Source organism: Otolemur garnettii, unplaced genomic scaffold, assembly GCF_000181295.1.
Source record: "Otolemur garnettii isolate 467f Iridium unplaced genomic scaffold, OtoGar3 scaffold00058, whole genome shotgun sequence".
NCBI classification, from domain to species: Eukaryota; Metazoa; Chordata; class Mammalia; order Primates; family Galagidae; genus Otolemur; species Otolemur garnettii.
In genome coordinates, this window is record NW_003852453.1 from 3,624,896 (window position 1) to 3,646,593 (window position 21,698).

Consider the following 21,698-nt stretch of genomic DNA (forward strand, 5'->3'; position numbering starts at 1 on the left):
AGTGAGAACTGCTGGGCTGCAGTAATTAGTTTGATTTTATATTACCATCAAAATCCTTGAGCCAGTTCTTCTGCACTTTACCCTACGTACCTAAAGAAGATGCTGAAAGGCCATTTCCTCTGTGTGTGTGTGTGGGGGAGGGTGTGTGTGTGGTGTGTGGTGTGTGGTGTCAGAGAGACAGACAGAGAGAGGGAGGGAGGGAAAGATGGAGGAGGGGCAGGGAGAAGGGACAGGCTCCCCTCCCACAGCGCCAAGCTGTATCTCTCCCACTTGAAGTGTTTCCATGCCAACCAAAATCCTCAATCTCTAGGAAACCCCATATACAAAGTGCCCCTGTATAGGTATCCAGGCTCAGAGAGATCCTGGCTCTCTCTGACTCTTAGGGTGATGGCTTTCAGAGTTTTCTTACTGTGAGTCACAGTAAGAGAGGGAGGGAGGGAGAAAAAAGAGAGAGAGAGAGAAAGAGAGAAAGAGAGAAGAGAGAGAGAAAGACATACCAGCAGGTAAACTTGAAATAAAAGCTTCACGGAGACTTTCCCATATTAAACTCTGAAACACTCTGCCCCCTTCTTCTGTTCTGTTCTATTTCAGTTTTAAAAATGCTACTCAGGACCTTCAAAATTGGTTTCATGACCCACTAACTGGTCATTCAACCTGCAATCTGAAAATCACTGCTCTGGAGGGCCAGAAAAAGGCCACAGGGAAAAGCCATATAATATGGTTGAGAATAGGTTTTGAAGCCCAACTGCCTGGGTTCTAATCCTGTATGCAGCACAAATCTGTAGCATCTCTATATACTAATAATGGTCAAACTGAGAGCCAGATCAAAGACTTACGCTGTTCACAGTAGCTGCAAAGGAAACAGAATACCAAGGAGGTGAAAGATCTCTACAAGGAAAGAAACTGTGGATGACGTAAACAAATGGACAAACATATCACGCTCATGGGTTAGTGGAATCAACATTGGCAAAATGTCCATCACACCCCAAATAACTTACAGATTCAATGCAATACTCATCAAAATACCAACAGCCTATTTCACAGATCTAGAGAACATAATTCTGTAGTTTGGAACCAGAAAGGAGCCCAAATAGCAAAAGCAACTTTAGGCAAAAAGAACAAAGCTGGAGGCATCACATTCCTAGACTTGACAGAATACTAGCAGACTATAGTAACCAAAAGTGCATGGAATTTGTACAGAAATAGAGACGTAGACCGATGGAACAGGATAGGGAACATAGATGTGAAATCATCTACTTACAACAGCGGTTCTCAAACTGTGGGTTGCGACCCACAGGAATTGTATTAAAGGGCTGCAGGATTAGGAAGGTTGAGAACCACTGACTTACAGCCACTGATCTTTGACAAAGCAGACAACATCACACACTGGGGAAAAGAAGCCCCACTCAGTACACAGTGCTGAGAAAATTGGACAGCCACATACACAAGGATGAAACAGAATCTATCTCTCACCACTCACAAAAATGTAAGACATGAAGCCACAGAATTCTAGAAGAAAAGGTAGGAAAAACTCTTCTAGACACTGGTCTAGGCAAATAATTTATGCCTGAGGCTGTAAAGGCAATTATAGCAGCAACAATAATAGTTAAATGGGACTTGATTAAACTGAAAAGCTTCTGCACTGTAAAGGAAATAATCAACAGAGCAAATAGACAACCTACAGAATGGGAGGAAATATTTGCAAACTACACACCCGATAAGGGGCTAATAACCGGAATCTACACAGAACTAAAACAAATCAGCAAGAAAAAAAACTAACAACCCTGTTAAAAAGTAGGCAAAAGACATGAACAGAAGTTTTCTGAGAGAAGATGAACAAATGGCCCACAAACATGAAAAAATGCTCAACATCACTAATCATCAGAGAAAAGCAAATTAAAACCACAACGAGATGTCCCCTTACTCCTGTTAGAATGGTTTTTATTCAAACATTCAAAAACAATAGATGATGGTGCAGATGCTGAGAGAAGGGGGTGCTTATCCACTGTTGCTGGGACTGCAAATTAGGGTAACCTCAGTGGAAAACAGTATGGAGATTCCTCAAAGAGCTAATAATAGACCGTTCAACCCAGCAATCTCACTACCCAAAGGAAAATAAGTCAGTAGATCAAAAAGACATCTGCGTTTGAGTATTTATTGCAGCATGATTCACGATAGCAAAGATATATCAACCCAAGTGCCCACAAGTTCACGAGTGGATTAACAAAATGATGCCTTTTACAAGGGATAAATTCATGCCTTTTGCATAATTTGGAAAGAACTGGAGATCACTATCCTAAGCAAAGTATCTCAAGAATGGAAAAGCAAACGCCACATGCACTTTCTAATAAATTGGAACTAACCAATGGGCAATAACCAAGGAAAGTAAAAGTCGTTGGAAATCCAGCGGTGGAGTGAGGGGGAGGAAAGGAAGGGCGTGACCCCATCCAACAGGTGCCGTGAACACCATTCAGGCGATGGGCACGTTTATAGTCCTGATTCACGCTATGTATCAAAACATCTGTACCCGCTTAATACATTGAAATAGAAAACAGTCTATGTGCTGTGCAGCCTTGGCTGAGTCCCTTCGCTTGGTCTGTGCCTCAGCTTCTTTATGTCTTTGTGAACATAGTAGTGGTACCCACTTCATGGATTTGCAGTGAGAATGAAATAATGTCATTATTGAGAAGTGCTTAGGGCAGTGCTGGGCACGTAACATGCTCCGTACTTGCCAGCACCCGTGTGACAGTGACTTTTGCTGTGTGCCAGGTGCTCACAGGGCTGGGCATGGCCTGCTGAGGTCGATGGTTCCATTCTTCCCTTTTTGTAGATGAAGGGCCAGCAAAGAGCTAGTAAGAGGCTCATCAGGATCAGAACTTCCCGCTAAGGGACTCCAGAGCCTGAGCTGTTCTATCACGGAGCCCGGGGCCTCTCAAGTTTGCCTGAAGATAGAGAAGGGTGCTCTCAGTTGTTAAAATACACAGATCCTCAGGCCCAACCCCACATAGATGAGATTGCCAGCTCTAGGGTAGGGGTCTGAAAATCTTCATTTTAGGGAAACTTTTACATTATCTAGTGATCAGGTGAGGTTTGGAAACGTTACCCAAGAGGAGTGTCAGAGGGGGCTTGTTAGGCAGGGTCCGGCCAGTGGGAGTTGTGTCTTTGGGGTTCAGGACTGGTTAGCAGGCCCTCTCCGAGCACATGCCAGTTTCCAAAGTTTTGGCCACTCTTATCCACCTGGTCTACCATCTGCTGGCCTAGACGCTGATAACCACCATCGCCCCAGGGGTGGCCTGTCTAGTCCAGCTGCATTTTTACTATATATCAGCTCCTTTCCACCATGGACCCCTCAGTGAGGCTGCCGTGATCACCATTTTCCTTTTATGGAGGTAGGAACAGTGCCTCAAATTACATCTGTAACTTCCTAATGTTCTTCAGCCAGTGTTCCGGGTCCCCACTTCTTGAGTTGTCCCTACCAAAATGTACCACGTCACCTCCTTGGCCAGGGATGGTGGAGGCTTCCCTTTCCTAGATGCTGGGTCCTTGTGACAGTTTTCGAAGCACGCGTGCTCACATGTTGGAGATGAATGAGAGTCTCTTTTCGAATTCTGTATACTCTTTCCTGTCCTAGCGGCTCCATTTTCAAATGCATTTGTTTTGCCGTTTTTAGTTTGCGGGATAACAACATCTCAGACCGAGGCATCTGCACGCTCGTCGAACGCGCTGTTCGCTGTGAGCCACTGCAGAAGTTAGCGTAAGTCAGCTGGGGCTGTGGACACTGGGTCCCACGTCCCCTCACCTCACTGCAGGGCGGGGCAGGGGTGAGTGGATGATGGGCTGGGGCGGGAGTGTTTGCAGAAGCAGGTGCGGGTGACCCCTGTGTGGTGGGAGCAGGCAGCGCTGTGGTTGAGTGCTCACTACCCACCCTGTTCTGTCTCTGTGTCTCCTCCCTGCTGGAACTTCACAGTCTGTTCAACAACAAACTGACCGATGGCTGTGCGCACTCCATGGCCAAACTCCTCGCATGCAAGAGGAACTTCTTGGCCTTGAGGTGAGCCTGGGGTTTCCCTATTTCCTGGAGACTGTTTTTTTTCCTACGGTTGAGTCATTCTGGTCTGGCCCTGGCCCTGGCCCTGCCCACACTAGGCTGGTGACCTCCTGACTCAATACAGGGCCATTGTTCCATATTGAGCAGGATTTCTGTAATGCCAGGACACAGGCCCCCTTGCAAATGCTGGACGGGCTTTGCTGAGGGCTTCCTGCCTTCTGACCTTTGTCCCGCAGGGCAGAGACAAGTTTGCAGACCGTTCTGTGTCTAAGAGTGTCAACATGCTCTTGGGGGCTACCAAGTTTTCCAAAGTTTGTTGAGCATGTCCCACTGAGTGGGGGGCATACACAGTCTTTGCCACCCCAGCCATGGCAGCCAGTGGCTGACTCCCTCCCAGAAGGTCCTTTCTCCACTTGAGGTGTGTGGGCTTTGCACTCCCAGCTGGGAAGTCTGTGTTTCTGCTGCTCCAGAGCCTCCCAGCCTCAGCTCCAGTCTCTCTGCTACGTGACACTTTTAAATTGTCACTCCAGCTGGTTCTTGGGTTGGCATGGCTTCCCTGCCTCTTGGATGTTCTTGCCTCCGGTGATTTGTGAGGCAGTATAAGAAAACAAGGCAAAGAATTGCTTCTATCCATTTTTTCTACCTTATGGGCTGGGTTTGGGGATGAGAGCTGCCATTTGTGTCCCCCATTCTCTTGTAAAATGGGGATAATAATTATAGCTGCCTGTCTTAGGCCACCTAGTGTTACTGAAAATGAACACCTGAGGCTTTATAAATTAATTTATAAAGAAATTTATAATTATTATAAAGAAAAAAGATTTATTTGGCTTAAAATTCTGAGTGGGAAAATTCAAGCTTGGGGATCTGGGGAGGGCCTCAGGCTGTTTCCACTCATGGCAGAAGGTGGAGGGGCTGGTGTGTGCGGGGACCATATAGTGACAAGAAGGAGAAAGAAGGGGCAGGTGCCAGGCTCTTTTTAGCAGTCAGGTCTAATGGGAACTAATAGAGCGAGAACTTACCATTATCACGGGGAGGCCACCAAGACATCCGTGAGGGGTCTGCCCCCAGGACCCAAACCCCTTCTATACGGCTCCCCCTCCAACACTGGGGATCAAATTCCGACATGAAATTTTAGAAGGGACAAACATTCGTGCTGTAGCACTGCCTCGTGGGTTGACAATTCAGTGAGTTCATATATGTAAAGGGCTGGCACCGTCTAGTAAGGGCTTTCAATTAGAAGTTCAGTGGCAGAAAGATAGTGGGTAAATCAAGTAAGCCCTCAGCCTGTTTATTCTTATATTAGTCTAGTCCTCCAAGAAGGGATTAAACGTGCAGCACGTTTACTGGGGAAAATTCCTATGAGAGAAAGTGGGGAGGCCAGGCTTTCTGAGTGAAGGAGAGAGGGAAGGATGGAAGGTTGGAAGGAAGTGCCTTGGATGTCAGTGCTGTCCTGAGAGATTTCAGCAAGGCTGCTGGGGAGTCCTTGTGCCAAGTTGAGCCAGCAGAGGAGTCTCCTGTCTCAGTAATGCTTTGCGCGGACACCATGATGTTTGATTTCAGAGCACGACCGTTGGGCCCTTAGTTAGGTCCAGGGACCTGAGGTTGGAGATTGCAAGGCGAACAGTTGCCCTATAGGCTTGCTGTAAGCCAGGTAGCTTAAAAGGCCTTTGAAAAGATTAAAGCATTTATAGTATTATTATTCCAGGGGTTGTGGGTGAGAATTCTGGGGACTTCTCTGAAACTGTGTCTGGGTTTCCGTGTAGCTGGAGTCTTCCTTGCTGGGGGTTCCCCCAGCCCTGTCTTATCCCTGCCTCCTTCCCCACTTTCCAGAAGGCTCAGCGGGAACTCCCTCTCTCTCCCAGCCGCTGCGGAGCTGAGAAGTCTGGGAAGGCTGCGCCAGAGGTCACAGTGGGGTCTAGACCAAAGGTGACTGAGTCTGGCGAAAGGTGTGACAGTGAGTCACTCTTACTTCCCTGGGGAATCCACCTCCCAGGACAGCTGCCTATTGTGACTCCTGCCCAGACCTGTCACACTGCTTTGCAAAGCAGCTCTCACCTCCCCGCCCCTTTCTCTTTGCTGGTAGAAACCGTGGGAGCCATTGAGTAAGCTTCCCCCAGGAGGAGCAGGCGCCCTGTGCTGCTGCCTGCAGGAGAGGTCCTCAAAGCCTTCTGTGTCTCTGGCCCAGCGCACTGATGGGTCTTTTCTGCAGCCTCAGCTGTGCTCTCTCCACTTCTCTGTCTTCTCTTTCAGGCTGGGAAATAACCACATCACCGCTGCGGGGGCCCAAATGCTGGCTGAGGGGCTCCGGGCCAACACCTCCCTACAGTTCCTGGGGTAGGTTGGACTCCAGGGAAGTGGGACCTACATGGAGGGGTTGGAGACTTCTGAGGATTTAGGGGCTGGTGAAACTCTTCAGCCGGCAGGTGCCAGAGGCACCTAGGTGACAGTGAGAAGGGACAGCCAGGGAGAAAGTGGTCAACCCTTTGCTGCCTCCACACTTGCTGCTTCACCTGATAAACAGGAAGTCTAGGATGGCAGGGTGGGGGGAGGGCAGTCCCCACAGGCTGCTGACAGGAAGCCTCTGCTCCTGGGGTGCTCAGGGCTGGGCCTTTGGGTGCACAGTGAAAGCAGTTGGGAGCTCTACAGGACGCTGCTGCCTGGGCTCCCCTCCAGACTGATGAAGTGAAAGGATCTTGGGGCAGGACCTGGGATCAGTGACCTTAAAAAGCTCCCCAGGGCACCTGCAACTGGTGGAGGGGGGTAGGGGTGAGAACCAGTGACCTAGGAAAGACAGGGAAATGGGGAAGGATGGGCATGGCTGGGGACGTCAGGGCACGATCCAGGGCCCCTCAGAGCTCTTGCTCCCTGTGGGCCGCAGTGGGGCCTGCCAGGAAGGGTCCCCCGGCTTGTGGGGTCCAAGGGTGGAGCTGCCTCTGCTGTGTAGAGTGAGTGGTGTTATCCCCAGAAGCTATTCTACTGGCCTGTCATGCCCTGGTGTGACCTGGGGTCCATTTCACAAGAACTGGGGATTTTAGAACTTGAGACTGTAGGAAGAGACAATAGCCTTGGGACCCAGGGGTTACGTCCCACTTCCTAAGCGAGAAAGTTGCCCACAAGCTCAGGGCAGAACGGGACTGTGTTGCTCTGGAGACAGCACCTTTGCCCACGGCCTTAGTAGCAGCACAGTCTAGAACAAGGAGGCCACAGCCCCTCCCACCAGCTCTCTTCTGCCTGAGGTCACATCTGTCACATTTGAGGTCACATCTGTCCTATCTGGGGCATTTACTTTTCTTCTAACAGATATTTATTAGGGTCCCTCTCTGGGCCAGGCGTTGTACTAAACCCACCAAGCACTGTCATATGATACACGCCGTTCTATAACTTGCATTATTTATTGATTTATTTTTGCTTCGTAATATTTTATAGGAATTTTTTCAGGTCATCATGACCTCACTTTTAAAAGGAGAACCACATAGTATTCTACCGGGTGAATATCCACAATCTATTAAATCAGTGGTTCTCAACCTTCCTAAGGCCACAACCCTTTAATACAGTTCCTCATGTTGTGGTGACCCCCACATATGAGGAGCAGTGTCTCGGTTCCTAAGACCATTGGAAAGCACATATGATCCCCCCGTTGATACATGCTTACGTAGTTTTCAGGGTTTTTGCTACCCCCAGAGCACAGAGAGGTATTGACATACAGCCAAACCCAGTAAAACTTTACTGAATGAACAAAAATGCAGCCAACCTCCCGGTTCAGCTGTCAAAAGGTGTGAGCTGTGCTCTGCCTTTTAAAAAGGGCTGTTTCCAAATTATAGTGGTTAAGAGGAGGCTGACCCAGAAGGTGGAAGAGTTTAATGCCATGGATGGTGCCTGTGGCTCAAAGGAGTAGGGCGCCGGTCCCATATACTGGAGGTGGTGGGTTCAAACACAGCCCCAGCCAAAAACTTCAAAAAAAAAAAAAAGAAAAGAAAAAGAAAAAAATGTTTAATTCCATTAAGGTATGGAGGTGTTAACACGAAGCAAGAAACCTAGCACTCTGGGAGGCCAAGGTGGGTGGATCGCTTGAGCTCAGGAGTTCGAGACCAGCCTGAGCAAGAACGAGGCCCCATCTCTAGTAAAAATAGAAAAACTAGCCAGGTGTGGTGGCAAGCACCTGTTGTCCCAGCTAGTCAGGAGGCTGAGACAGGAAGATCATTTGAGCCCAAGTTTGAGGTTGCTGTGACCTATGATGCCACAGCACTCTAGCAAGGGCGTCAGAGTTAGACTGTCTTAAAAAAAAAAAAGAAAAGAAGAAAGAAAAGAAAAGAAGCAGCAGCAGGAGATAAAGGGCCGGCTTGTGGAGGAAGTGGGACTTACCCTGAGTGGGCACAGAGGGTAACTAAGTACTGTAGGTGGCCGTTCCCAGGGAGCAGGTCTGAGCTACAAGCCAGGGGAATGTTACAACTGTGTGACTTCCCCTCCCCGAGGATTGGGTTGGGTGGGCTCCTGCTATTCTTTAAGTATAAAAGTATTCTTTAAAGGTGCTGAAAACTCTGTGTGCAGTTTGGCCAATCCCCCAAGAAGATGGAGGCAGGTCTATTCTGCTGGGACCAGGTGCCCCAGGGTTAGACCTCTCTGGAATTGGGTGGTCCTGTGCCTCTGGCTGAGACAACAGATGTGCTGGCACAGATCCAGGAGACATGCTGGGTCCTCTCTAACACTGTCTGTTCACTCTCTTGGCCTTTTTAGGTTGTGGGGCAACAGAGTGGGCGACGAGGGGGCCCGGGCCCTGGCTGAGGCCTTAAGTGATCACCAGAGCTTGAAGTGGCTCAGGTAAGTGAGCTTGAGAGTCGATCAAGCAGTTGGCATGGTGAAACCAGGTGAAGAGGGAGTAGCTTGAGCCAGTTTTAAAGGTCTTTGAGCTTCATTTCTTCCTCCTTTTGTTAGGGAGCGAAGGAAGTAAGGAAGAGAAAACACTGGATTTGGAATCAGGACACATGAGTCTGTCTTTCTGGATGAGTTTGGAGATGTCACTTGTCTTTTCAGGGTCTTTATTATCTAAATTGAAGACCTTGGGCTGGATCAGGCTCCTTTTACCTTAAAGACCAACTTCAGTCTGTTGATAGAGGCTGCCCAGTGGACCATGTTGAGAAGGATTTGAAGGTGCCCCGGGCTTAAAGAACACTGTAATCAATTAGTCATGTCAAGGTCAGGCACAGTGGCTCATGCCTATAATCTTAGCATATTGGGAGGCTGACATGGGAAGATTGCTTTCAGGACAGGAATTTAAGACCATTCTGAGCCACATAGCAAGATACTATCTCTAAAGAGATAAAGAAGCAAAATTATCCACCATGGTAGGGGCACACCTGTGGTTCACTTCAGGCTGAAGGTGAGAGGATTGCTTTGACGGTGCAGTGAGCTATGATGATGCCGCTGCACTCTAGCCCAGGTGACAGGGCAAGACTCTGTCTCAAAAAAACAAAAATTGTGGTTCAAGCAGCTAAGGCACCAGCCACATACACCAGAGCTGGAGGGTTCGAATCCAGCCTGGGCCCACCAAACAACGGCTGCAACCAAAAAATAGCCGGGAGTTGTGGCGGGCACCTGTAGTCCCAGCTACTTGGGAGGCAAGGCAGGAGAATCCCTTGAGCCCAGGAGTTGGAGGTTGCTGTGAGCTATGGTGCCAAGGAACTCTACCCAGGGTGACAGCTTCAGGCTCTGTCTCAAAAAACCCACCAAAATTGTGATGGCTTAGAAAAATACTAAGGAAGAGCATTGTGGTCAACTCGTGGTCTCCGTAATGGGGAGACTAGGAGTGCTATGTGTTTTGCTCATCTCTGGGGTTCTTCCCTGCTCCGACACGGCTTAATCTCATGTCTATATTGTCCAGCCTGGTAGGAAACAACATTGGCAGTGTGGGAGCCCACGCCTTAGCACATATGCTGGAGAAGAACACCACACTGGAAGAACTCTGGTAGGTTTGGGGGATTCCTTGTTCCGGGGAGGCAGGTGACAATTGTTTCCCTGGCCTCATCCATAGAAGCAGTTGTGTGGATGACTGGGTGATTGATCGTTTTTGGCTTTATCTGTACTGAGTGGTATGAAGCTTACAGAGTGTGGTACATGGGTGCTATTTCTTTTTATTTAATTAAATGTATCGGCTTGCTGGTTTGTTTATTGCCTCCTCACGGCATAATAGTCAAGAGCACAGACTCTGGAATCAAGCAGGCTGTGATCTAAGGCAGGTTAAAGAACAATCTCTGAATCTCGGGTCACACCTGTAAAATGCAGGGCATGGGGGCTCACACCTGTAATCTGAGCACCGTGGGAGGCCATGGTGGGAGGATCCCTCGAGCTCAGGGGTTCGAGATCAATCTGAGTAAGAGTGAAGTACCTGTCTCTATGAAAAATAGAAAAATTAGATGGGCATTGTAGCAGGTGCCTGTAGTCCCAGTTACTTGGGAGGCTGAGGCAGGAGGTTTGCTTGAACTAAGGAGTCTGAGGTTGCTGTGAGCTAGGCTAATGCCATGGCACTCACACCTGGGAAACAGAGTGAGACTCTGTCTCAAAAAATACATGCATACATACATCCATACATACATAAAAAAGAATGTTTCCAACTATAAAAGATTTTTGTAAGAATTAAATAAAGTGATAGCTATAAAGAGCATAATCTAGCGCCTGGCATATGTGTAAGTAAGTGCTCTCCATACATGTTAAATTGTCACAGTGGCAGGGTCACTGTGATGCTGCCATTACTGCTGCTTCTGCTGCTATAACGACTTCTATTAGTACATGAATACTACGATCATACACTTTTGTTATTTCAAAGTGAATTTGAGTTTCTAAGAACACTGGGTATTAGGGTCAGGGATCTCTTTGGAAGGTGGAAAGGAGTTTGGGATGATTGAAAGATGAACAATGAATTGTACTTATACCATTGACCTGAAGCATATCCCAAGTTTTTCATCGTATAGATGCCACCAAAATAGTCTTCTGATATGTCGGGGTCAGGGCAGTCCCAGGTTATATTGGGGAGATAAATCAGTGAATGTTTGATATTTCCAGGAAGGAGAAAAGCACTGAAACATACTGGCATTGTCACAAACAGATATCGTGAGTGGACCTTGGCTGTTGGCAGGGTTCACGGCTCTACTAAAGTATCGTTGATTATATCCTGATTGGATTTTGCTACTTGGAATTTCATAGAAGAGGAGCACTTCACTGTGAGGGCATTAGATATGACTGCTGTTACAAGATAAATTTTAGACAAATGAAATTTAGCAGAGTTAATTTGAGCAGAGACTGATTCATGAACCAGGCACCACTCAGAACCAGCAGAGGTTCAGAGACCGCCACCCAGCAACATGTGCAGGCAGTATTTATTGAGGGAAAAAGGAAGTGACTACAGAAACAGCTTGATGGGCTACAACTAGGCATTTGCCTTATTTGGGCATGGTGTGATGAGGCATTTGCCTTGAATGGACAGGCTGATCACTTGACTGCCTGTGATTGGATGAAGCCCAGCACTGTGATTGGCTGAGACTCAGCTATTTGTTATAAGACTGTATTCCTAAATTAGCTTGCAGTTTGTTTACATAGTAAGCTAGATTTCAGTTTGCTGCATAGAAACTCATGGTGTAGAGGCAGCCTTAGGCCAAATTTAGTTTAATTGAACACTACATTAGGCTGTAAATGACAGCAAACTTCTATCTATAGAGGCTTAAGCCAGGAAGGGGTTTATTTTTTCTTGTATAGGCAGTCTGGAGGTGGGCAGTGTAGGCCTAGAATGGTGGCTACAAGAGGCCATCAGTGGTCTCAACTGTCTCTTTTAATTTCTACCCCACCATCCTTAGACTGTGTCTTCATCTTCATGGCTTTGTGCTCACAAGATGGTTGCCCCACCTGCAGCACTACTTATGCATTCCAGGATTCAGGTTATGTACCCAGAAAGGGTGAAAGGCACTAACCAGGGTTCCTCTCCTTTCAAAAGCAGCCTTGGGCCAGGTGTGGTGGCTCCCACCTGTAATCCTAGCACTCTGGGAGGCCAAGGGAGGTGGATCACTTGAGCTCATGAGTTTGAGACCAGCCTGAGCAAGAGTGAGCACCCTGTTTCCACTAAAAAAAGTGAAAAACTGAGGCAAAAGGATTGCTTGAGCCCAAGATTTTGAGGTTGCTGTGAGCTATGACGCCATGACTCTCCATCAAGTATGACAACGTGAGACTCTGTCTTAAAAAAGAAAACAAAGTTCTGCTTTCTTCTGAAGTTATTTAAATAAATAAATAAGGGTGGCACCTGTGGCTCAAAAGGGTAGGGCGCTGGCCCCATATGCCAGAGGTGGCGGATTCAAACTCAGCCCAGGCCAAAATAAATAAATAAATAAAAAGTAGTCCTGGAAGCCCCACCAGTCAACTGTAGTAGAGAGTGGGAAAGATAGATTTTTCACCAAGCACATGGCTGTCCCAAATGAATCGAGGCTTCTGTTAATGAAGAAGAATGAGAAGGTGGGCATTGGGTAGCTGGGACGCAGGGGAGCTTGTGAATTCTCATGCAGAGATGTCCTGTGATTCAGAATTCTCACACTCCACTGTGTGTGCTTACTGTTTCCATAAGTTGGGTTTTCTAAATAGGAGGGCCCGTGAGTTAACATTTATTGGCTTCATTGCCTGAAATGATGCCAGTTGGATTTTCTTTCTTATTCTTGCCAGCCTGGAGGAGAACCATCTCCAGGATGAAGGTGTGTGTTCTCTGGCAGAAGCACTGAAGAGAAACTCAAGCCTGCGCGTCCTGAAGTAAGGAACCTGCCACTAGGAGCCAAGACGATAATGGTCGACCTTGGGTGGGGTGTTTCTGCACCAGAGAGTTGGGCAGCTTCCCAGCTGGGGCTTCTCACGGGAGGTGGCTTGCTAGAAAACAGCTTGTCTTGGTCTAGGGTAGGAAGGGTTCTAGTGCAAGTTGCTTGCTTGGGGAAACACTGGGGGGAGAGCAGTGAAGTGAGGTGGAAAAGGGAAGGTCACCAATTGAAAGAGATTCTGGAGCCAGTTATCATGGAGGGAAATTGAGCTCAGTAGCGCTGGGTCACTGCAGCAGCCAGCTCAGAATATACCTGGCTACCCACCCATCCAGGGCCAAGGAGGTAGGTGTTTATTCACCACCTGCCTGTCCTCCATATGTCAAGTTGTGCTTGTGTGTGCTGCATATCACCCTCCACAGCCGAGCCTGCTCCTGGTGTCAAGATAATGGGCTCAGGCAGAGTGTGGCTGGGCTTCCTAGCAAGCCGGGGGCAGAGAGCGGAGTGGAGCACCGTGGCTTCCGCGGTGCAGACTCAGTGGACCCAGGCCATAAGGAGGTGAGCAGTGGGTGTGAGTCCCACTAGTGACCATCATGTGCTGTATCTGTCCTCTCTGAGGCTGGTGCAAAGTTCCATCTCATAGGAACCTCAGGGAACCATTGGATGGCTACTTTTGTTAGAGGAAGGTGGTGTGTTTCCTTCCTCCTGACAAATGTGGCCTGAAGAAAACATGTGCCTTTAGAGACAGACTGTCTCTGTGAGCATGTTAACTTTGCTGCCAGACTGCCATCCACTCTGGGGATGTTTGTTTGTGTTGCTCTGCAGGGGCTGGGAAGTGGCCAGCTGTTTGGGGGAAAACACGTCCATTCATTGCTTGGGTGGAAGTGGGCTGTGAGGTCAGGGGATGCCCAAATATGTCCCAAGTCAGATGCCAGCTTTGCATGGTTGGGGGGGGCCCATTACTGACGAGGTATGGATATGGTGAGTTTGTTGTTCCTCACTGTCCTAGACTTACTCCACTTGACCCCAGCAGATGCCAGATAGTGGCACTGGGGTTGTCTCATGCCCCCGTCTCATCAGCCTTGCTATTCAGCATCCCAAACTGAACAGCATCCGCACAAAAACTGAACTTCTGATATATCGAGAGAGAGAGAGAGAGAGAGAGAGGTGCCTGCATTTTTCCTTTTCCAGCCTTAGTCTCTGCTAAGACTTGGTTAGGAGTCTAGGGCCTGGGACTAGACAGCCTTGGGCATGGTTACCAGCCATTTCTCCTTGGACCGATGCCTCAGTTGCCTACAGTGTAAATGGAGGCAATGATTGGCCCTTCCTCAAAAGGTTGTGGGCATTTAGTGATAGAATATAGGTAATGAGCTGGCACCTAGCAAAAACTCAACAAATACTGGCTATTATTGGTAGCAATGCCTTACGGTCAACTTGTAAGAAGTTGCTAAGATTGTGGGGTGGGGGAAGAAAGGAGGAGGACATCACCTAGAAGGCACAGCAATAAGCAGAGGAGCATCTTGGGGCCACATAGCTCTTCCCTTGCTCTCCCGGTCCTGTTCCGTCTCCCCTCCCCATTTCCAGCCACCTCATACTTTTTCGAATCTGAGTCTCCATCTCCCAAAGCTCCCCAGATGGAAACATTCACTGGTTATTTTATATCAGAGCTCCTGAGCCAAGTGCTTTAGCTATACAGACGGTGGCAGGTCTTCCTAGCAGGAGAGCACCTGGGACCGGAGGGGTTGGGGAGGGACTGTGGCTTCCTCTGGTGACAAACCCAGTGGCCAGGGACCTGTGCCACAGGAGATGATGGACAGCAGATGCGAAACCCAGCATGCTCAGCACCTGCCATGGATTGATTCTCATACTCTATGAGAGGGGTGCTCTTTGGGGCCTGTTTCATTGATGAGGAAGTTGAAACTGATTTGCTTGGGATCAAGAAGGAAGTGGTGCAGGTTGGATTTAAACCCAGGAAGTTTAGTACTGAAATGTAGCATCTTCCTAACGAAAGGATGACTTTTTAAATTTTTTTGTGAGACAGAGTCTCAGTCTGTCACCCTGGGTAGAGCATCAGCCTAGCTCACAGAAACCTCAAACTCGTGGGCTCAAGAGATCCTCCGGTCTCACCTCCCGAGTAGCCGGGACTACAGATGCCTACTGTGTTTCTCCAAAAATAAGACACTGTCTTATATTTATTTTTTCTCAAGAATACACACTAGGGCTTATTTTCAGGGGATGTCTTCCTCTCCATGTCTAAATGCATGACATGGCTATGCAGATTATGCTGCATAGCCACGCCCATCACTAGGTCTTATTATCGGGGTAGGGCTTATATTTAACAAATGCGTAGAAATCCTGCTATGGTTTATTTTTTGGTAGGTCTTATTTTTGGGGAAACACGGTACTAGTTTTTCTATTTTTAGTAGAGATGGGGGGTCTTGCTTTTGCTTAGGCTGGTCTTGAACTCTTGAGCCCAAGCAATCCACCTGGTGCCTTGGCCTCCCTGAGTGCTGGGATTACAGAGGTGAGCCATTGCCCTTGGCCTCAGGAAGGGGCTATTTAATTAGATTATCTAAATCTGGTCCATGGAAGAGAGAAAGAAGGTGCATTTTCACTGAAGGCATTGCACCTTGGCTGATGACCTCACTGGGAATCTCAGGCAGGAGAACATGTCTGGGAGACTGATGGGCCTCAGCAGGCTGGCTCCTGAAGCCTCCTGGACAATCTCAAGAGGAAAACCAAGAATCCCTGAAGTTCAACATTCCATTTGTCTTTTCCAGGCTGTCCAACAACTGCGTCACCTACCTGGGGGCAGAAGCCCTTCTGCAGGCCCTTGCAAGGAATGACACCATTCTGGAAGTTTGGTAAGGCCCGGGGCAGGCACAGTTTGCCTCTCTGAGCTTCAGTTTTTCTATCTGTGAAAGGGAATGAGGGAAAATAGGAATGTCCGAATTGTGAAGATCCCTTTTGATGGTGACACCCAGTGTCACTCTGTGTGTGGTGGCTCTAGTTCTCTGCCCAGGGAAGAACTCTTCACATCTTTAAGCAGGGAGCAATGCTTTCATTGTAAAAGTCTCCGCTGTTTATTCACAAACTTCTCTCTTCTTAGCAATGGAGTAGGGCAGCGCCTGTGGCTCAAAGGAGTAAGGCGCTGGCCCCATATGCCGGAGGTGGCGGGTTCAAACCCAACCCTGGCCAAAAACTGCAACCAAAACAAAACAAACAAGCAATGGAGTAGGAATGGGTGTGTGGCTGAAGAATGGGGAAAAAAGGGAAAGAGTCCAGCCCTTGCCCTCCTGGGCGCTGCCTCTGCCTTCGCTGGTCCAGGATGTTCTGCAGTTCTGGGCGGGGGTTACATAGCATGGGGACTATAGCACAGTGTGTCCAAGTCTTTATAATTAAAGCTGCAGTCCTTATGTGTTTGAAGAAAGCGTTGAGTCACAGCCTCAAAGATTTGTCCCCCTTGTTTCCAGAGACCTATTTCTCACCCAGAGAATGAGTAGAAGATTTTCCCCCGGTCTAACGTGCTGGAGTGAATGTTACTGTACACGTTCCAGGCACTGGGCTAGGTACCAGTATTTAAGAACTGAGAGATTTCTTATAAAATGTATTATTTCAGGCTTTCTCAAAAGAGCTGGTGACTCCGGATCCCCTCCAGAGGAGAGGAAGGGGCAGGCTTACTGTGTCTGATGGCAGAGCCACAAAGCCCACGTGGCTTTGACCAGTCCCTTTAAATCCTCATTGAGTACACTTGTGACCCCTGCTTTAAATATGTAGACCTTGTCCTTCTCTCAACAAGCATATCAAGGCAGCTGCAGATGTGAATATCAAATGACAATGTTAAAAACAAAAACTTCAGAAACATGACCTGTGTTGGAGAGATTTTTCTTTCAGTAGGGTTATATCATCGCTGCCAGCCTGTGAGGTCATCAGGTTCTGGGCAGAGTGCGGGTTCTTTTTTTGTGTTTGAAACCATGGCACAGTCCTAAGAAATGTCACATTCTGTATCTGGGGAGCAAATCAGCATCACATTGATATTTTAAGGGTTCTGATGTTATTTGCCGTCTGTTAATGGAGCTCGGGAGGGCACAGTGCATTCTTCACAGATTCTGTTGTTGCCTTAAAAAGAATTACCAGCCTTGGGGAGTCTGTGACCGGCTGGGTTCAGGGATGTGGACTCTCCCCCTGCAGAGTCACGGAGCCTTGTTCATCATGCAGAATGATTCATGAGCTGCCCTGGCTGACAGAGGATAAAAACAGCACAGAGTTCCCTCCCAGGAGCGCTGCAGCTGGGCCGGAGGGTCAGCCCGTCCCAGGCATGGATTTAAAAAGTGGCAGCTTCCGTTTGAAAGCACTGCTCTAATTTTGTCCTCACTCAACCCTCTCTTTGCTTGATCTCCTTTAGGCTCCGAGGAAACACTTTCTCTGGAGAGGAAATTGAGACGCTCAGCCACAGGGACGGCCGCCTCTTGCTGTGATGTCTCCAGGCTCCTGTTCCTTTGTTTGCGAGAAAGCCGGTGCTTTGGGCCCCAGAAGCTGGATTCCATCTGGCAGGGGCCTGTTCAGTCTGAACCCCCTCCTGCCCAGGGCTGAATTCGTGTTCTGGGAACACACTAGGTCACCTTTATTCTGGTGGAGGAAGGAGCATCAGTGCCCTCCAGAACAGAATTTTCCCAAGCCTATGTTTCACTTTGGCTTCTTCTCCAGAATCAGTGCGGGGTGGGGAATGCCCCTCCTCCGTAGTACGGGGCTGGCCTCCAGCTCATCCTCTGGGGGCCTATGGATATGCCTGTTAACTAAGCCTCTATTGTGGTAGAGCCCTACTGGCCTCATGGGGAAGACCCCTTCTCATTCTTCTCATGAAGAAGACAGGTATGCAAGAAGCATCTTTCTACCAGGTTGACCCATAGACCATCTATCCGGGCCATTCCCCACCTGAGGTTCCCTCCACTTGTCCTGGGTTTGTCCATGCTCCTTCCTTTGAGGTTCAGCTACAGAATACCAGTGATCTCAGCTTTCATATTTTGCTTTCACACCCTCGACCCTGGCACCCAGGGTGGCAAGGGCTGCAACTTAGCCTGCTTTCCTTTGCAGTGCTTTGGATATTGTTGGATGGGGACACATGACAGCCATTTGTTCCCCCAAACATTCTGGATTTGCAAGCAAAATATGACCACACTCCAGCTGGTTTCACACGTGGACTTTTATTTCCAGTGAAATCAATTACTTTTCAGTTAAGCCTTTGGAAATGGCCCCACTTTAAAAAGCTCCAAATGCAGCTTTTTAAAATTAATCTGGGCCAGAATTTCAAACGGCCCCACTAGGCTTCTGGTGGCCGCCTGTGAACTGAACTCTGACAACAGACTTCTGAAATAGATCCGTAAGAGACAGTTCCATTTTATATGGGCCAGAGTGCTTTAGGGTGTACAGTTATGGATTTTAAGTTTACAAGGGCAAAATCAGGCTGTTCCTCCTAAGCAAATGTCTTTCTGGATTTTTCAAAGTGATGCTTGTTGAAGCATTTGTAAATTGTCAGGGGCTGTGCAAATGTTATTCTCTTAAACATTATTATGTGTGAAACTGGTTAATATTTATAGATGACTTTGTTCTATTCTCCTAAGTTTATACTTTTATAGACAACATGACCATGAACTTATTGTTGTACATAATCACAGAGGAATAAATTATTGAGTCACCGCAGCCCTTTTCATTGTGACCACACAGTTTTAAGTAGTCCTAAAACTTGTTGAATTTTAAAGCACAATTTTCTGCTGGAAGGGGGGAAAATGATGTGTTCAACCAGATAATTTACTGCTTAAGGCAAAAGCAATTCTTAGGAATAAGCCAGCAATCAAAACACATTTGGCTTCCACTTAGAAAAGTCTAGCCCAGCAGGAAGTTTTAGGCTGTGCCGGAGACTCCAGCCTCCTCACTCAAAAAGGCCCCTAGGCCTCCCTCGATCTCTCCAAGTGCCTTCAGGAGTCTTTAACGGGAGAAAAGCGGAGGGTATTTGTGTACAGCTCTCCGCTGCCAGTGTCTCTGGTGCAGGTCTTGTATTGGAATAATTCTTAGCTGCATTTAATGAGCCAGGGCTCAGGTGGCTGCTCACCAGAGTGAAGTCGCACTTCCTTGAAAGGTTTTGTGTGTCAGGGCCTCCTGCATCTGTGTGTGTCTGTGGGCTCTTTGTTGTTGGTGTGGTGTTCTGTGCCCACCACTGTTTCTGGGACAGAAGATCAGATGGGGAGGAAGATAGGAGAAGCGTCTGCCGTCCAGGAGAAAACACAGTTGCCCGTCTGCATAGCGCCACGTTGGGTTATGAATTCCTCTTAGTTCATTCAGCAATGATTCACCAGTTAGGAAAATCAGTGGATGGACGAAACAGATGTGGTCCCTGTCCCCAGGCACGCAGGAAAGAAAGGGTGGAGGGAGAGGCAGGCAGAGAACAAGTAACCTGGAATATACATAAACTGAGGTCTTTGGCCTGTTGAGGGTTGTTCCCAGACAGGTTCTCTGGGGAGGTGCCAGGTGAGCTGGGTCCCCAAGAATGAGAAGTGTCTGCCCATGTAAATGGGTGAGGGGGGTACAGGGGTGCATCACAGTCACCAGGAGCAAGCTGCACAAAAACCCTGATGTGGGACAGAGTTTGTGTGCCTGGTAGCTGAATAACGAAGCCCAGCGCTATCCAGATCGTAATCCCCGGGACCTGTGAATGTTACCTTGCACGGCAAAAGAGACTTTGCAAATGTGATTAAGTTAAGTCGATCTTGAGCTGGGAAGATTATAGTGGCTGACATGGGTGGGGGCTGTAAATGTATTTGCAGTGTCTTTAAAAGAGAGAGGCAAAGGAGAATTTGACACGGGAGAAGGCACTGGACCACTAAAGCAAGACATGACAGGCTTCTTAGGTAGAGAAGGGGCCGTGAGCCAAGGAACGCAGAATCTAGAAATTGGAAAAGGCAGGGAATCAGGTTCTGCCCTGGAAGCTCTGGAGGGAGCGTAGCCCTATCTGCCTTGCTGCTAGCTTACTTAGGACTTATAATATCCAACTGTGAGAGAATAATTTGTAAGGGAAACTGATAAGGCATGTTTTAGGCAAACCAAGGGAAGGGTGTCACACATGGGTCAGCAGAGAAGTAGGGAGGGCTGGTTCAGGAAGGGCCTAGGTGGCCATGGTCCAGTTTGGTCTGGATCTTAGAATAATGGCAAGCCATGGAGAGTTGTAAGCAGGGAGAGGCAACCCATTTTCCAGTTAAAGAAGATATCTGTGGCTCCTGGGTGGAGAGGGGACTGCAGGACATGGGGTGAGATGGGGGCAAGTGAAGGGACCATCTAGGAACTGCTGTAGGCAAGAGGCAGTTGCCAGTGGAGGGGAGAGAAAAGAGTGGATTCTAGAGACATTCTGGAGGGAGATTCCCAAGGACTTACAAATGGATTGGAGGAGAGGGTTGAGGGGAAGGGGAAATCCAGGGCGACTCACAGACTTCTGACTTGAGTGACAGGGGCACTGGGGAGGACCAGCAGGAGACAAGTGTGGAAGGGGAGAGACTTCTGTTTCGGATCGTCATGTTTGAGACATCTAATAGAGACATCACGTGGAGATGTTAAGTGGTGGTATGACTTTGGGGACCATGGGCAAGGTTATGGCCAGGGATAACAGTGCGGGAGTCCTTGGCATCAAAATGAGGATGGGACCCTCAAGCCTGGATGACATAACCCAGGGAGCGATTGTGGAGGAAGAAGAGGCCCGAGGGCCCAGGTGAGGATACTGAGATCTTGATAAGTGATGACTGACGGAGTTCAGAGTGGGAGGAACTTCCTAACTTCCTAACTTTCAGAAGTCCAGCAGATACCACTGAAAGCATTTTGGGCCTGGTAGGTAACTAGTGAACTAGGATTTTTGATTTTAAAGTTCTCTGACAGGGAAGTTACCTGGACGGTGTGTGCTCATGGCCAGTGGCTTATCCGGGAGCAAACAGATTCCAGTTTTGTGGCTAAGAATACATAATTCTTATGCACAAAACAACAAGACATTAGAGTGGGAGATTTTTAAAAAGAGCCTCAGATTTTAATTATATTCATCATCGTCCTGGAAGAAAAAAGATGCCAATCTGAGTGTCCTCCCCCAGCCATCGTGCCAAAACAACATGCTGAAATGAATATGCCCCACGGAAATGTGAGAGGTGGAATCATATTCCCAGCGGGCTGAGTGGCGACTAGAGCTTCCTTCCATTATTGTACCAGGACAACTTCAAGCCTCTCTCTTTACTTAGGTGATTGGTCCAGCCTCATGGGAGAAACACACACACAGGACAACACCTGGTAATGCCCACCAGGGGCAGGGTGCGGAGCCCTGGGTGGTGAGTTACAGGTGGACAGCAAGATCTAAAAGGACATTCCCCTTGGAGAATTATGTGGGAGGAGGCTACAGCTGGACAGACAGGCAATCCAAGATCTTTGACTTGCGTTTTTCCAGGATGCTTTTATATTGCTTTAAATTGAATCCCTAACATTTTCCAAATAATGCAGTCCTCTAAGCTTTGCTTTTCCCTAATCACTCATCCCGAGATGATGCCTTCTCAGGAGGGCTACATCCCTTTTTTATTTGTAAGAACCTCTGTCTTGCTATCTGCAGTTCCACATCCCTCTCTGCCCTTCCTTCTCATCTGCTCTGTCTGTATCCCCAGAAAATGAGCGGTTCTTTTGGGACGCACCCTTGCCTGGGTGACTGCTGCAGCCTCCTGACTAGGGTCCCTGTTTCTGCCCTTGATGGAGGGTGTGAGCCTATGAAAACATACATCAGATCAACCTCTTCTCTGGTCTGAACCCTCCAGGACTTCCTGTCTGGTGTAGGGTAAACGTCAAGGTCTCAC

At 48.2% G+C, this 21,698-nt stretch overlaps 1 protein-coding gene across 2 annotated transcripts in view; it reads left to right on the forward strand.

Moving 5' to 3' along the window:
- Positions 1-18,517, forward strand: part of NOD2 (nucleotide binding oligomerization domain containing 2) — a 38,711-nt gene extending 20,194 nt beyond the window's left edge. For both annotated transcript variants that reach the window (XM_012806821.2, XM_023514788.1), the window contains 8 exons: positions 3,671-3,754; positions 3,968-4,051; positions 6,299-6,382; positions 8,783-8,866; positions 9,927-10,010; positions 12,746-12,829; positions 15,609-15,692; positions 17,234-18,517. In XM_012806821.2, coding sequence (XP_012662275.1) covers positions 3,671-3,754; positions 3,968-4,051; positions 6,299-6,382; positions 8,783-8,866; positions 9,927-10,010; positions 12,746-12,829; positions 15,609-15,692; positions 17,234-17,306 — 661 coding nt within the window. In that variant the 3' untranslated portion in view covers positions 17,307-18,517. The remainder of the gene's footprint in view (positions 1-3,670; positions 3,755-3,967; positions 4,052-6,298; positions 6,383-8,782; positions 8,867-9,926; positions 10,011-12,745; positions 12,830-15,608; positions 15,693-17,233) is intronic.
- The last annotated feature ends 3,181 nt before the right edge of the window (positions 18,518-21,698 follow it).